This window comes from Lagopus muta, chromosome 3 (assembly GCF_023343835.1).
Source record: "Lagopus muta isolate bLagMut1 chromosome 3, bLagMut1 primary, whole genome shotgun sequence".
NCBI lineage: Eukaryota > Metazoa > Chordata > Aves > Galliformes > Phasianidae > Lagopus > Lagopus muta.
Genome location: NC_064435.1, coordinates 38,070,922 through 38,085,024, shown reverse-complemented (window position 1 = coordinate 38,085,024; position 14,103 = coordinate 38,070,922). Strand labels below are relative to the sequence as shown.

Here is a 14,103-nt window from a genome sequence, read left to right as displayed (position 1 = left end):
CTGCAGAGTGGGTTGGGCCCAGTGTCCCTTTCAAACTGCACTGTTTAATGTTGTTATGAAGAATAGAGCAGAATTGGGTGCACTCTCAGCAAATTTGTGCCAAACTGAGTGGTGCAGTTGATATTCTAGAAGGCAGGTACCATTCAGTGTGGCCTTTGCAGGCTTGAGAGGTGGGCCTATATGAATCTCATGAAGTCCAGCAAGGTCAAATGCAAGGTCCTGCAGCTGAGTCAGAGTAATGACCGGTATCGGTACAGCCTGGGAGACTGAGAGCAGACCTGCAGAGGACTTGGAGATATTAATAGACGAAAAATAGGATGCAAGCCAGCAACGAGCACTTGTAGCCCAGAAAGACAATCGTGTCCAGGCCTGTGTCAAAAGAAACGTGACCAGCAGAGTGAGGGATGTGATTTTCCCCCTCTGCTCTGCTCTTGTGAGACCCCATCTCAAGTCCTGCATATCACTCTGGGGTCCCCAGCACAAGAGAGACGTGGAACTGTTAGAGCAGGACTGGAAAATGACTGTCCTATGAAGACAGACTGTGAGAGTTGAGGTTGTTTAGCCTGGGAGAAGGCTTCAGGGGGACCTTATTTTGGCCTTAAAATATTTAATAGGTTCTTATAAGAAAGGTGGAGAAAGGCTTTTTACCAGGGCCTGTAGTGATAGGTCAAGCTTTAAAGTAAAAGAGGGTAGTCTGAGGTTAGAGATAAGAAATTCTTTACTCGAAGAGACCATGGAAGAGATTGCCCAGAGAAGTTGTGAATGGAACTGGAAGTGTTCAAGGCCAGGTTGGATGGGGATTTGAGCAATTTTGTCTAGTGGGAGGTGTCCCTGCCCATGGCAGGGGGTTGGAACTGGGTGGCCCTTCAAGTCCTTTTCAGCCTAAACGATACTATGATTGTGTGCCTATAGGTGAGGAAGGAGTGATGAGCCAAACTGCAATAGGATGTGAAGAAGCTGCTGTTCCTAAGTCAGCATCCTGGATAAACTGTACCTCTTGCAGCTGTGATGGTCTGAGACATTATCTGCCTTCTAACAGTATCATATTTCTGTAGCTCAGGTTGTTCACGGTGTAACCTTATACATTGTGAAGGCAGAAGAAGGAGAATGCTGTGTCTTGTTCACAGGATGATCTGTTCATCTTTGGTCCTGGACATGTGGTCAGAAATGCTTTATTACTGTCTGTTATAGATTCATATCACACCTTGGTCTGATTAAGCCCATGCAAGAATCTGGAGACAACCTGGCTGTCCAGGACTTGTGTGTTATTGCTTGCATCACATACAGTGTTTTAAAAAAGCCTAAACTGCTGAGAGACTTGGTCCTGTCATGGTATGGAAAGCTTTTCAGCTGTGGAGGTTAATGCATTCGGGCAGCTCCCTTAGTGCAGTGACAAACTAGAGTAGTACTGTAAGAGTAGAGTCTATGCTTTATGTATTTTCGTTCCTAGTGTGCACTGATATGATGTGAACCATAATGCTCTGTGGCATTAATAATCCATGCATAGAATTCTCAAGTAGGGGTAACAGAAAAGTTAACAACACAAATGGAGCCATTATCGTGTATTTTATTAATGAGGCACGTTTTGCTTGCATCTCAGTTGCAAAACCTTCATTTTTTAAACCCCAAGTTAGAATATAAGTAATAAAAATTTTGAGATATCAGTAATCAGAGTAAACCATACTGCAGAAATTGTGTTATTAACACAAAGGCATATAAAATGAACTGGGAAAACTGGTGGGTGCATCTCATCAGCATCACAAGTGTATTTTTACAGCACACACAGGATCTGAATATTACTTGGCAAAGAATCTGAATTTCATGTTGGATGTCTTAGTAAGAACATAATTTCTTACCTATCATTTTGGAATTTGTGTGTGTGTGTCCCCCGATACCTGATGAAAGAAATGAATGAGAGACAGATCAGGACCAAATGTCTCTAATGCCCTTGTCCTACTTTGATTTCTGTTACCCCCATAGGAGCAGGGCAGACTGTTTTCCTGCAGAAAACATCAGGGTTGGGTGAGGTTTTTGTCATTAGTAATGTAAACCTTCTGTAGGCACCAACATCATCTGGTGGACTTCTTTAGTGAATGTGAAATACTTTTATGCTTTTATGTAGTTAATGTCAAGAGCATAGATCACTTCAGAAGTAATGGTATTAATTAGTATGTTTAGCAGATTATTCCACAAAAGTAGAGTGGAACTAATGCTCTCACTCAGGATATGGAATAGAACATTATGAGCTGTATAAAGATGCTTTATACTTTGTAAGCAGAAAGCGATTTAACTTCTTTTTTGGTGGGTGGAAATTATATATCTGAGCTTCAGTGGCAGAATTTGACCTGTCGTTGTCATTTCTAATTATTAGATCATATGGAGGCATGCTTGTATTATGCTTTAATCTTACTACGCTTGGAAAAAATACATTTAAAAATCGTGCAGGTAAATGTTTTGTCACAGATACAGTTGCTTTTGTCAGGCAGTGATCTCTCTTTTCCTAAGGTGATAAAATATGTATTGGTTAGAGCAATGACTTAGGATCTTTGAGTTAATTCCTTGCTTTGCTTAAGCAACAAAGAGTGTAAAGAAATGTAGTGTAAAGAACCGGTGGGCTCAAATGCAGAGGTACATCCATTGTGGTAATACAGTCCAGATTCATGGAAGTCATGGAAGCTTTGCCTCTTCCGAGATGCATTTTTGCAATGTTGAAATGTGTATAGTAGGGGGCAAAAGGCTGTGGTTTGATATTACTGAAGCATTCTGTAAATATGGAACATTAGGAAGAAGTTGTATTTATACCCCTCTCTGCCTCTCTGGTGTTTTTTTTCTTCTTTACTTTTCTTTCCCACAGTAAAAGGCTTTACAAGATAAACTTTAGGATAAATTTTTCCTATTCTGTTGATTTTTAAATGCTATTTTAACATTCAATAAATATTTGGCTCAGAAAATAATTCACTACTTTCTTATTTACAATTGCTTACATCGCATATTAGTAGAACGTTACATCAGAAGGTTAAACAGAGAATGAAGCAGTCGCAGTCATTTCTGCTCTTGGCATGCGCTTTGCTGGAAAGGAATTACCATGTTTTGAGTCTTGCTGCGAACTCTACAGGGCTGCAGTCCTGCCAGCATATCTTTGTTGGTCATACGAATGCTCTTTTGATTGCACTTTACTGAAATGTTCCGTTTTGAGTACCGAGGATTTAAGAAAAGATTAAAAGCATGAGACAAGCAGGCATAAAATGGGTCCAGTCATGGTATTTAAAGACATTCCATGATCCTGTAAGCACCCCATTGCCTCTGTTAGAGTTTGAGACAATTTATGTGAATATTCATTAAAACACCTCTTGACTGTTTTGATATTTTCTCATGGGCTACTTATAAATGCAAGTGGCACAAAGTAAGATATCTGTCTTTCTTTAGGTGGTTTTTTTGAGATAAGTCATTCAAAACAATGTAGGAAATTGATTAGTTTTTACTAAATGAGATGGCAAAATGAAATGCGATTTTAATGTAAATACTTGTGCTACACCTGGTCACAAGCTCTTGGGTTCGTAGCTGTTAATGGAATCTAACCTCACCCGCATTGTGTGTTCCTACAGGTAAGGGTGCTGTGCTAAACAGGGTGACTGAACAGGTTTCCTCTTTTCAGGTTACTATCATAATAGTACGAAAGTGGCTGTGAAGACTCTGAAGCCTGGAACGATGTCTGTGCAAGCCTTTCTGGAGGAAGCCAACCTCATGAAGACGCTTCAGCATGATAAGTTAGTTAGGCTTTATGCTGTAGTGACCAAAGAAGAACCTATTTATATAATAACAGAATTCATGGCAAAAGGTGAGAATGACACAGGATCGGCGTCTCACTAAATGCTTCCCATAAGTCAGTGCACTTCCTTTAAGAAGCAAGGAACAGAAAAGGAAAACTTGGGATTTTAGCTCTATTCTCTTGTATGCTCCAAAATAAGGCATCTGTCTTCAAAGGGAGAAATATTTAAATTTATAATTCCTTGTTGCATTTTTAAGGTAGCTATTTCTACAGATTTCCTAAATGTATCATTCTTGAATTATTTTAGATGCAGAGCATATAACACTCAAGTTAATCTGCTTCCTCTGAGTTCCAATATCTAATTTTTTGGTCTAGTGTTCTAATGAGGCACTCAATAATGAAAATGTTAGAGATTGCCTTGTGTAGCCCTTGAATTGATAAGTGTTACCCAAAGTGAGTGATGTGTGCAAGGATTGCTGCACTACTAGAAAAGGACAACCTGTAGCAGAGCATCATGACACAAGAAAGTGCGATTTCCTTCACAGATTGTCTTAGTAGTGGTTTTTAATTTATTTGTTTCAGCCTGTTTTCAAGCAGTAGTGATGATGACTTCATAACACCAGCTAGAATTCAGAATTCAGGAACTTACTCTTTATGACTTTGAAAGAATTAATCAGTGTGATTCTCTTAGAGAGCTTTCTTGATAGTCCGTAGAATAGGGTCGTTATCAAATTCACCACTGAATGAAGGTATGATTAGTTTTCAACACTCAAGAAAACCGCAAAACTTGGATACCTGACGTTCTGGCGTGAGCATTACTGTCATTAGATTATGTAAAGAGATGATCTTACTGCAATCAACTTGAAAATAAGTCAAAACTATTCACTACAAAAAATCTGTGACCCGAGAAATTGGGTACCCATTGGGAACTTTATTGTGATAGTAAGCTACACTGACTTAATCATTCTCTGTTGTAACAGGAAGCCTGCTGGATTTTCTGAAGAGTGATGAAGGAAGTAAATTGATGCTTCCAAAGCTAATTGACTTCTCTGCACAGGTAAGATTTAAGAAATATGCTAAAAATTGAGGGGGGCTATTTGTTTCCAAGACTGAAATTCACCATATTTTTCTTTTTCATGAAATGAGAATGTAGTTTTCAAATATATTTTGGTCTGAATAGACTGGGTTACTTGAAAAAGGGGATAGAGGAAAAAAGTGTTTCAAAGTGACCATGTGAAGGTAGGCATCCCTCTTCGATAGTGCTGGTGAGCTGCTTAGATGGCAGTGGTACACAGTCACTTCCCTTTGTGGAAAGACTGTTTTTGCTTAGAGCAGCTATGAGGTGGAAGTTTAAGTGCAAGTTCTATGGAGTCAGCACTTACAAGATTCGTTAATAGGAGGATAGTCTTCATAAATTAGGTCAATTAGTCAGATCTCTCTGTTAACTTCTGCAGAGTATTGCTGGTTTCAAAATCTAATGTAAATTACTGTGAAATTAGTAAAATCTAATCAAGCGGTGTTTCGGGTGCCAGTGGCTGACTTATGAACCAGCGATTGTTTAAAAATGCACGAGTTATCCCATAACTATTTATCATAGCCCAGAGTCACTTGTATGTCAAAGTCTGTGTCAGATGCCTACAGTCTGGTGTTCTGCCTCTGACAGTTACAAACTTCAGATGTCCAGGGGACATATAGAAAATAAGGTGAGAATTGTGGGTTTGCATAATTACAATTTACATAAAGTTGTAGCTCATGTTACTAATATGTAATGAAGGCATTTCTGGTAGGTTTTTCTTTCTCCAATATGTTCTTAATGCATTATAGTTTGCAGAGGGTTGTAGTCTGTTTTACTAACTTGCTACAAGTCATGGGGAAAGATGAGAAAGCCCTTAAGAGATTTAATAAAATATTAGTGATTTATACAAAAACATTTGATATGAGATCATTACACAACTGTTAAATACATTGTATATTGAGACATTTTTATGTAGGTGTTCAATATCTCAAATACAGATTTTTTGTAACAGATTAAATACAGGAACTGTTTTTACTGCAATTATTGGTTCAGTGTAGCTACTGGTTAAGTATTCTGAACTATTTAGGTAATTCATCCTTGAGAATTTAGTGGAGATAAAAGCTTTGTAGATGTGAAAAAACCCGTTTGATTCCAAGCCATAGTTTGGAGGGATGAGCAGCGCTGGCTGTAAAAGATTGGAAAAGAAAAAATAAATAAGGAATTAATATTTGGTAACTTTGAAAATAGTGGGCAAAATTGAAGGGAGAGAAGAATATCTGTGGTCAGTGACTGACATGGAGGAAGGCTGAAGGTCAGCCAGCACGCGTGGTTGTGCAGTAGGCCTTTTTATTAGAGCTCAAGTTGTTGTGTTGTTTCAAAGAGTTTAGCATTTTCAGAAATTTCAAACATAAAAAAGCGTAACGAATTGGAGAATGAGAAAAGGCAACTGCATAAAAACCTGGGTAAATAATTTTCACTGCAAGAGGGGTCAGTGATCATAATTTACAAAGCTTTGAATGGTTGCTCATTTGAAATGAAGGTGACTGATCGTCCTGATCTGCCAGTAACCTCTTTGAAAGCCTCTTCCTGCACTTGGCCTCAGAGGGCAGCACCTTAGGCAGCACAGGAGCTATGTGAAGTCGCTTTCTTCACATAAGATGTAGACTGTTCAGAGAAACATCTGAGATCAAGGCATGCATTTGGTTGCAGAGTTATTTTAAAAGGATGTTCAGGAAACACTTTCTGAAGATTTCCAACTGCAGCCCAAATAAATGGAACAGAGAACAAAATCCAACTGCAACAGGGATTTTTTTCTATGGAAAGAATTTGTGGGTTTTTTGAGCATGTTTGTTAGAGGCTTTGAACATCCTCAACTGAAAACAGGACTGCATGGGATAGATTTGCAGGCTGCATTTGGTTCTCAGGCTAGGGATTTCACTTTGAATGACAAAGATGTTGCATTAGTCCTGTCTAATTCTGGCTGTTCAATTGCCTGTTCTGTAGGACAAAAGTCAAACTAACGCAATTTCAAACTATGTGGGCCTATTGCTTAGATAATGGTGATTTTACTGCAGACTACTTATAGATCACATACTACAAGACTGTAGGCGGTATTACGTAAATGAGAGCATAATCTGTGTTTGGTTAGTTTAGGTAGTACTTTGGCTTGTCTAAAAGGGTCGTTAGTTTATTCTTACAGTAACGATGTTAAACTCTGAACAGCCTAAGGGGAAAGAAATTCAGTGAGCTGTGCTTCAGAAGAGGCATGGAAGGAAACCACAGTGAACTAAAATGAGATCAGGAATGTGTTTTTCTTTGGTGGCACGCACATGAGCCGCGCGTGCCTCTCTGATCGTGCTTTTCCAGTAAAGCAGTTTACCAGCCTATCCAAGCTTCTTGGGGAGACTGAAAAAGCTACAGTGGTAGCAGAGGATTGTCTTTTCTCATCTTATGAGTCTGTGATATTGCACAAGACTGACTTGCTCACAGCCACGCTACACAGCTGGCTTGCTTGTGTCCTCATATGTGCACGTGAGAATCTTGGTGCAAGAAAAAATTCTGACAGAATGTTACTCGTTGCAGAGCAATACATTAGCAATGGACTTGTGAGTCAGCAGAACAAAAAGGGACAGGATATGCTTCCACTTAATATGTTGTCTTTCTATGTAGAGGGATGGCATTTGTCACCTTACAGTGGCCTTGTTGGATAAGGAAGGATTGAGGATAAGAGGAGGATGTGGCTGTGTGACTAACAGACAGCCGAACAATGTAGTGCCCTTAGATGTGAACCCAGTTCTGGAGCTGATTTGTCACTGTGCTGAAGACTGCAGTGGGTTGGTGTTCCATTGCCAAGCAGCTGGTCAGTGCTCTGCTCCCTGAATAGAGCCTGTGCCTGGAGAAATCTTGAAAGAAATCTGTGTTTGCAAGGGATAAAATATTCTGATTAAAAAAAAATAATAATAATAAAAAAAAAAATAAAAAAAGCAAAGATTTCTCCCACAGGGAATAGTAAGCATCTTTTTTAAGCAAGTCCATGAATATATTGCTACACCACTACCCTGATTTTGCTGTTTTGTTTGCTGACCATACACAGACATTGATGTCATTTTTAATAGTACCAGATGAGTATTGAGGTAGACTTAAATCTGGTTCTTATCTTTCAGCATGGCTTTGCACTTGGATATATTTTTTTTAATTTCTATTCTTTGCTGTGCAAGCAGACACTATTTATGAAATCAGGTCTATGGAAAACATTGCAACAAAGTCGTCGCTAGGAAGGTGGTCCAGCTTGGTTTCTAAATCTGTCCCCTAAAAGAGCTGAAGTTTCTCTTTTGTGTTTTAAATAACATGTGTGGATAGAGGCTGGGGAAATCTAGTGTTGGCCCTGCCCTAGCAAAAATACGTTTGGCCCCTAGAGATGAATGCAGCAGTCTCTGTAATGTTTTAAAAGAATCTGAGCTTGGCAAACCTTCAGCAAACCTTCGGCACACATTGCCTGCATTAATGCAGAGCAGGGCTACGGTATCACCTGCAGAATTCAGCAGAACTGTAAATTTGCAGTATATGCCAGAACCAAAGCCAGGACACAACATGTGAGCCTCCCACCCTTATGGGCAGCTGAGCAGCACAGCGGCCTCATGGGCTGCCCTTGCAACTTCCTCTGCCAGCCAGCCTGATACAACTCACAGGCACTTCCACTTCCTGCTGCTTCTGCCTCTCAGCTCAGCAAGAGGGCTGAGGAAACATGGGGCTGCTCTTAGCTGCTGCTTCCCAGTCCTGAGCTTGAGCGTATGTGGATTTCATCACTTTGTCCACAATCTACGCTGCCAAATCTTGCTAATGCAGCAGCCAGAGCATGCAGACTGCTCTCATTCCTCTCATTTACAGGCAGTAGCCAGGCGATTGCATCACCAGAGGTACTGCCACACTGCATTTCACTAGCTATTTTCTGTCTTGTCTCAAAGCTAACTTGCCCACAAAACTCGTAGTTGTTTCAGTTATTGAAATGACACTCGCCTCTGTTTTATGAGGTCAGCTAAGACAATATGATGCAAATTCAATGAACCTTTTGAACTAAGTTATGTTCTGCTCTTGTTTACAAAAAGATGAAAGCCCTTTTTTTTTTTTTTTTTTTTCTAAACTGAACTGAAGAAGTTCTGGATTCCTTAATACCCCAATCTCTCAATTCAAGCATGCTTCATTTCTGCTGGCAGGCAGCAGCAGCATGGAAGGTATTTTGAAGCAGCGTTTATTCACAGCTCCCTGGCTTCTGCTCGGTGTGCTTCCACCTGGGCTGTCACATGTACAGGTCCTGAGAAGAGTAAAAAGCCACATTTGTCAATACAAAGTGAAGCCTTTTAAAAGTGTACCCAAGGCATCTCAGAGTAATCTAGATGAGTTCTGTTTTAAAACCATGGATGAAATAGAGCTGGGAAATGTCACAGTGTTTTTATCCTAGCGTTTCTTAGTAGTTTGCTTTGTTTTATTTTGTTGTTTGTTTTATTGTTCATTGTTCATTTGTCACTCAGAAACGCTCAACATGACCTGGATGCTTCTATTCAGCTGTTGAATGCTGTGCTTCCCCTCCTTCTGTCATTCAAAACTCCCTGCCTGTTTAGGAAAAGGAATACTTTTCCTGTTTGTTTGTTTGTTTGTTTTGCCTGCTCCAGTGTTTGTACATGCATGGCTTCACTGCAATCCTCCGATTGGATGCACCAAAAACCATTGTCCTGGAATTTCACAGAAGTGCAATTTTTATTTGCTGAAAATGTAATGAATTGTTTGCTATCATATTCTTAGTCTGTGACTAATCAGATGATGTCTTCAATTGTTCTGGCACAAAGAAGAGAAATAAAACAGGCTTTCCCATGGCTTTGCTTGGCTGGGTGTGGAAACTAAATGCCACTACCACCACCTTCTCTTTCCTAAGGTGGTTCTTTACTCCCCAGTCACCAGCCAGTCTAAATGTTGCATCTGTGCATGGGAGTATGAGGAAAGTCAATTCCTTCATGATGGTTGCTGTATTTTCACATTGACATTGGTGCACCTGTCTGCATTACGGTTCTACATGCCAAGCTGGCCAGTCCAATTTCAGCATACATCTTGATGCAAAACCTTCACTTTCACATTTCCTTCCTCCCCAGACCCAAGTAATTGTATTTGGAGGAGAGAACCAAATACCACTCTTTCATTTTGTGAGATGTCTTTGAGTCTTTAGCAGGACACTCTGCAGCAGTTATTCATAAGTAGCTTCTTCCTTCATTATAAAATACCTTTGACTTATATCTAGAAAATATGAAATGCAGATGTTCTTCACTCTCTTCGTCATCAGTTTCTTCCTGGTTTAGTGTGAGCACCCCTTTGTGTTCTGTAAGTGAAATTAAAGACTGCCCTGCAGAAGTGGCTGTCTGTTGGCTTGTAAGAAGACAATTGCAGTGGAAGGTGGAAGGAAAGTGGCTGTACTTTCCACTGCTTCAGCCGAAAAAGAGGAATGAAGGCAGTGCGGTTTCAGTGCTGTAAGTGGCAGTAGTGTGTGCGTATGTTGTACCCCTTGGGGGCTTTTGAAAAATGCATAAGCAGAAGTGGTGTTCATGTTTGCTTAAAATTTAGTCAGGAACTTGCACCTGCTTTTCTGCACAGCTGAAACATGCTGCTCTGGCAATGAGAGGCACCAATGTACCTGAATTCTGCTGAGATGGAGAGGAAGGAGCTCATGTCTGAGGGACCAGGACTGGAAAAGGACTCTTGCTTTGCTTCTGCTTCATTAACAAATGAAGTACTTGAAAGGGGCCTACAGGAAAGCTGGGGAGGAACTTTTTATTAGGGCAGATAGCAACAGGATGAGGGGAAGTGGCTTTAAACTGGAAGAGGGTAGATTTAGACTAGATATTAGGAAGAAATTCTTTACTGTGAGGGTGGTGAGACACTGGAACAAGTTGCCCAGTGAAGTTGTGGATGCCCCCTCCCTGGAAGCATTCAAGGCCAGGCTGGATGGGGCTTTGAGCAACCTGGCCTAGAGGGAGGTGTCCCAGCCTATAGCAGGGGGTTGGAACTAGATGATCTTAAAGGTCTCTTCCAACCGAAACACTTCTATGATTGTATGAAACTTGAGAGCTTTTGTGTTTGTGCTTACCAGGTAGGGAACCTGCTTTGGCGGGGGGGTTGGACTCAGTGATCTCTGGAGGTCCCTTCCAACCCCTACGATTCTGTGATTCTGTGTTCCCCAAGCCATAGGGATGGCAAAGACCTGTTGCCTCCAGTCATTCTGGGATAGGATCTGTAGCAAAGGTTAGGTTGCAGGCCTTGCTTGGGAACAACCTACCAGCAATCTCACAAGGAAGAGAAATACTGACAGCTCCCAAATGCTATTTTTTTTTCCTATTTAGCTTTTGGACAGCATACTAACCACGTGTAAGACCTACTGCTCTGAGCTGAGAAACTATTTGTTTCAGTTTCTTTTCTTTCTGAAAAGCAGTGTGTTTTTCTTCAGTGGATTTAAAAAGAGCAGTCTGAAGCAAGCACTGAAATAATAATCCCAATGTATATTCTGAGATCATTAATCACCTTTAATTTGATTTGGAAAATAACTTGGGTTGATGAAACGCAAATGAAATGTACATATGATAGTATCTGAATGCTTGCTGATGCCAAATGCTCCTCATGTATGAGCAAGTAGGCAGTGCTGCAGGGGAAGATAAACGTAAGCTATTTGACTTGTCTCAGTAACTGTTTCATAATTGCCCAGGCTGATAGCAGGTGATTAAAAAGTTGGTGAGGATTTTTGTTTGCTTGCTTTTGTTTTTTAACTATTTGCATTGTTGCTTAATCAAACCTTAGAAGAACATCTGTCTCTCTATTGGTAGTGAATAAATGAATGTGACTTTGGTGAGTAATTGAAGGAACAGAGGTGCCAGGCTGTTGATGGTATTGTATAGTGTTGTAATACCAAAATATTTGTTCCTTTTGGTACAGATTGCAGAAGGGATGGCATACATAGAAAGAAAAAATTACATCCATCGAGACTTGAGAGCAGCTAATGTTCTGGTTTCAGACTTACTGATGTGCAAAATTGCTGATTTTGGACTAGCTAGAGTCATTGAAGACAACGAATATACCGCAAGAGAAGGTACGTACTTTTATGTTTGCCCTTAAAACTTCAGCCTCTGGGAGGCAGTGGGACTGTATCTAAAGATAATAATAAGGTCACCAAGGACAGAAAATGCCGTAACAACTTCCTAGAGGCAGCATTTTAAACTTTTAAAAAGAATAAGGAAACAAATAATCTTTCTGTGCTTCTCAGGCTTGTGGAAAACTTAATTTACAATATATGTATATATATATAAAATTTTCTCCTTTTAAAGGAAGTTAGGAAATGCACACGTTTCTTTTTTCTGAATTGAACAAATTGATTATACGTCCACAGCTTCCATCCCACTGAATTAAATGCTGAAAAACTATGAATTACTTTTTCTTCACATTCTAGGTGCCATGTGCACCACCTTTTCTCTACAGAAAGGAAGCAGTTGCAGTTGTTGTGAGGACCTTTTGCAAAACTGGTTGTCTTTTTAAGCTGTGGCTGTTTAGAAATAACTGAATGTGAAATATGTTAAGATACACATTGAAATATGTTAAAATGCATGCTGAAGCAAGATTGGCTTTCTTTAAAGTGGTGAAAGTTAGTTAAAGCTTTGTGAAGTTCCAACTGATGGGAATGGTAAGATGATTTTTTTTCCCTGACAACTGGGCAGAAAGGAGAATGCTTACTGCCACTGTAATTCACGATGCTGAAGAGGCAAAAGGTGCCACGTACGAGGGTTGATCCAAAAATAATGCCTCTTGTTTCATTATGTTGGCCTGTCACGTCAGAGGTGGATGTTGGTGGCATGGCAGTAGAGGCTGGACCTTCCTGACAGTGTTCCATTACATTTGTTGTGTAACAGACGGCAACAGGACAGTCTGACAAAATGGCACATGATGTAGAAGTGTGGATAAAGCAAAGGTGTCATTGAATTCCTCCATGTTGAAAAAGAAATTGCCTTTGACTGATTGAAACCCCTTTGTTTTTTAGGTGCAAAGTTCCCTATTAAGTGGACAGCACCAGAAGCGATTAACTATGGATCTTTCACTATTAAGTCTGATGTATGGTCATTTGGGATTCTCCTGTATGAAATAGTTACTTATGGAAAGATTCCGTATCCAGGTATGGATGTATATTGATAACTGTTTCTCTGTGTTTACACTTCAATGTTAAAAGGTGAATAAAATACCCAGGGAAAGGAGGCTGAGGCTTATTGCTCTCTTACAAAATAAGAGAGGTGCTTACAGCACAGAGTGGGGTTGGTCTCTTCTCACTGGTGACAGGTGATAGGCCTAGGGGAAATGGCCTCAAATTGCTCCAGGGTAAGTTTAGGTTGGATATCAGGAAAAACTTTACAGAAAGGGTTGTTAAGCACTGGAATAGGCTCCCCAGGGAGGTGGTTGAGTCACCATCCCTGGATGTGTTTAAAAACCATTTGGATGTGGTGCTCAGGGACATGATTTAGTGGAGGGTAGTGGAGGGAGTTAGAGTAGGGTGGTTAGGTTGTGGTTGGAATGGATGATCTTTTCCAACCTGAGCAATTCTATGATTCTGTGAAAGAGCTGGCATTGGACAGCAGCAACAGCAGTGATGTGGAAAACATCAAGCAGGTAAAATTCATGTTTTGAAAACTTTTAATCACCGTATGTGTAGGCCATGTGCATCTCTTGGGTAAATTTTAGTGAATGGCCTAATAGCACCATGAATGAGGAATCATTTTTATATGTTCAGTAGTTACTACTGAGCTGCTACATAAGTCACTGTCTTTTTTTTGATGTAATATTGAAAAGTACTAAGGAAGTGTGTTTTCACAAGCAAATAGGCTCGAATATTTTGTTTGTGTTAGCTAATCTAAACAAGTAAGAAAAGTGAGCCTAAAGCAAGGTCTTGATGGACCACTAGGAATAGTTACACTGTTTTCCTGTGGTTCAGATACAAGGCCCTGGTGAGGACATTGATAATGGCTACATTATGTAGCTGTGAAATGGTTTGGTGCTTTGTTTTGTATTTCTTTCTGCTAAACAAAATATCTACTAATGTTTCCAACACAGAGAAACAGCTTGGGTAAAGGATATTTGTGCAGAGAAAACTGTCCCATCTCAGGCACAGCTGATCAGCTAGGAGCAAGCAGACTGCACTCAAGCTTACTGACATAAAAAAATTAACTTAAATTCTCCTATCTTGTGAGTAAAGGGAGCTGTATTCACCTGTAATGCTCACCTCCGCTTAGTAGATGGAGTA

General features: G+C 40.1%; 1 protein-coding gene across 4 annotated transcripts in view; it reads left to right on the top strand.

Moving 5' to 3' along the window:
• Positions 1–14,103, top strand: part of LYN (LYN proto-oncogene, Src family tyrosine kinase) — a 44,239-nt gene that overhangs the window by 26,540 nt on the left and 3,596 nt on the right. For all 4 annotated transcript variants that reach the window (XM_048939922.1, XM_048939919.1, XM_048939923.1 and 1 more), the window contains exons 9-12: positions 3,656–3,838; positions 4,750–4,826; positions 11,757–11,910; positions 12,853–12,984. In XM_048939922.1, coding sequence (XP_048795879.1) covers positions 3,656–3,838; positions 4,750–4,826; positions 11,757–11,910; positions 12,853–12,984 — 546 coding nt within the window. The remainder of the gene's footprint in view (positions 1–3,655; positions 3,839–4,749; positions 4,827–11,756; positions 11,911–12,852; positions 12,985–14,103) is intronic.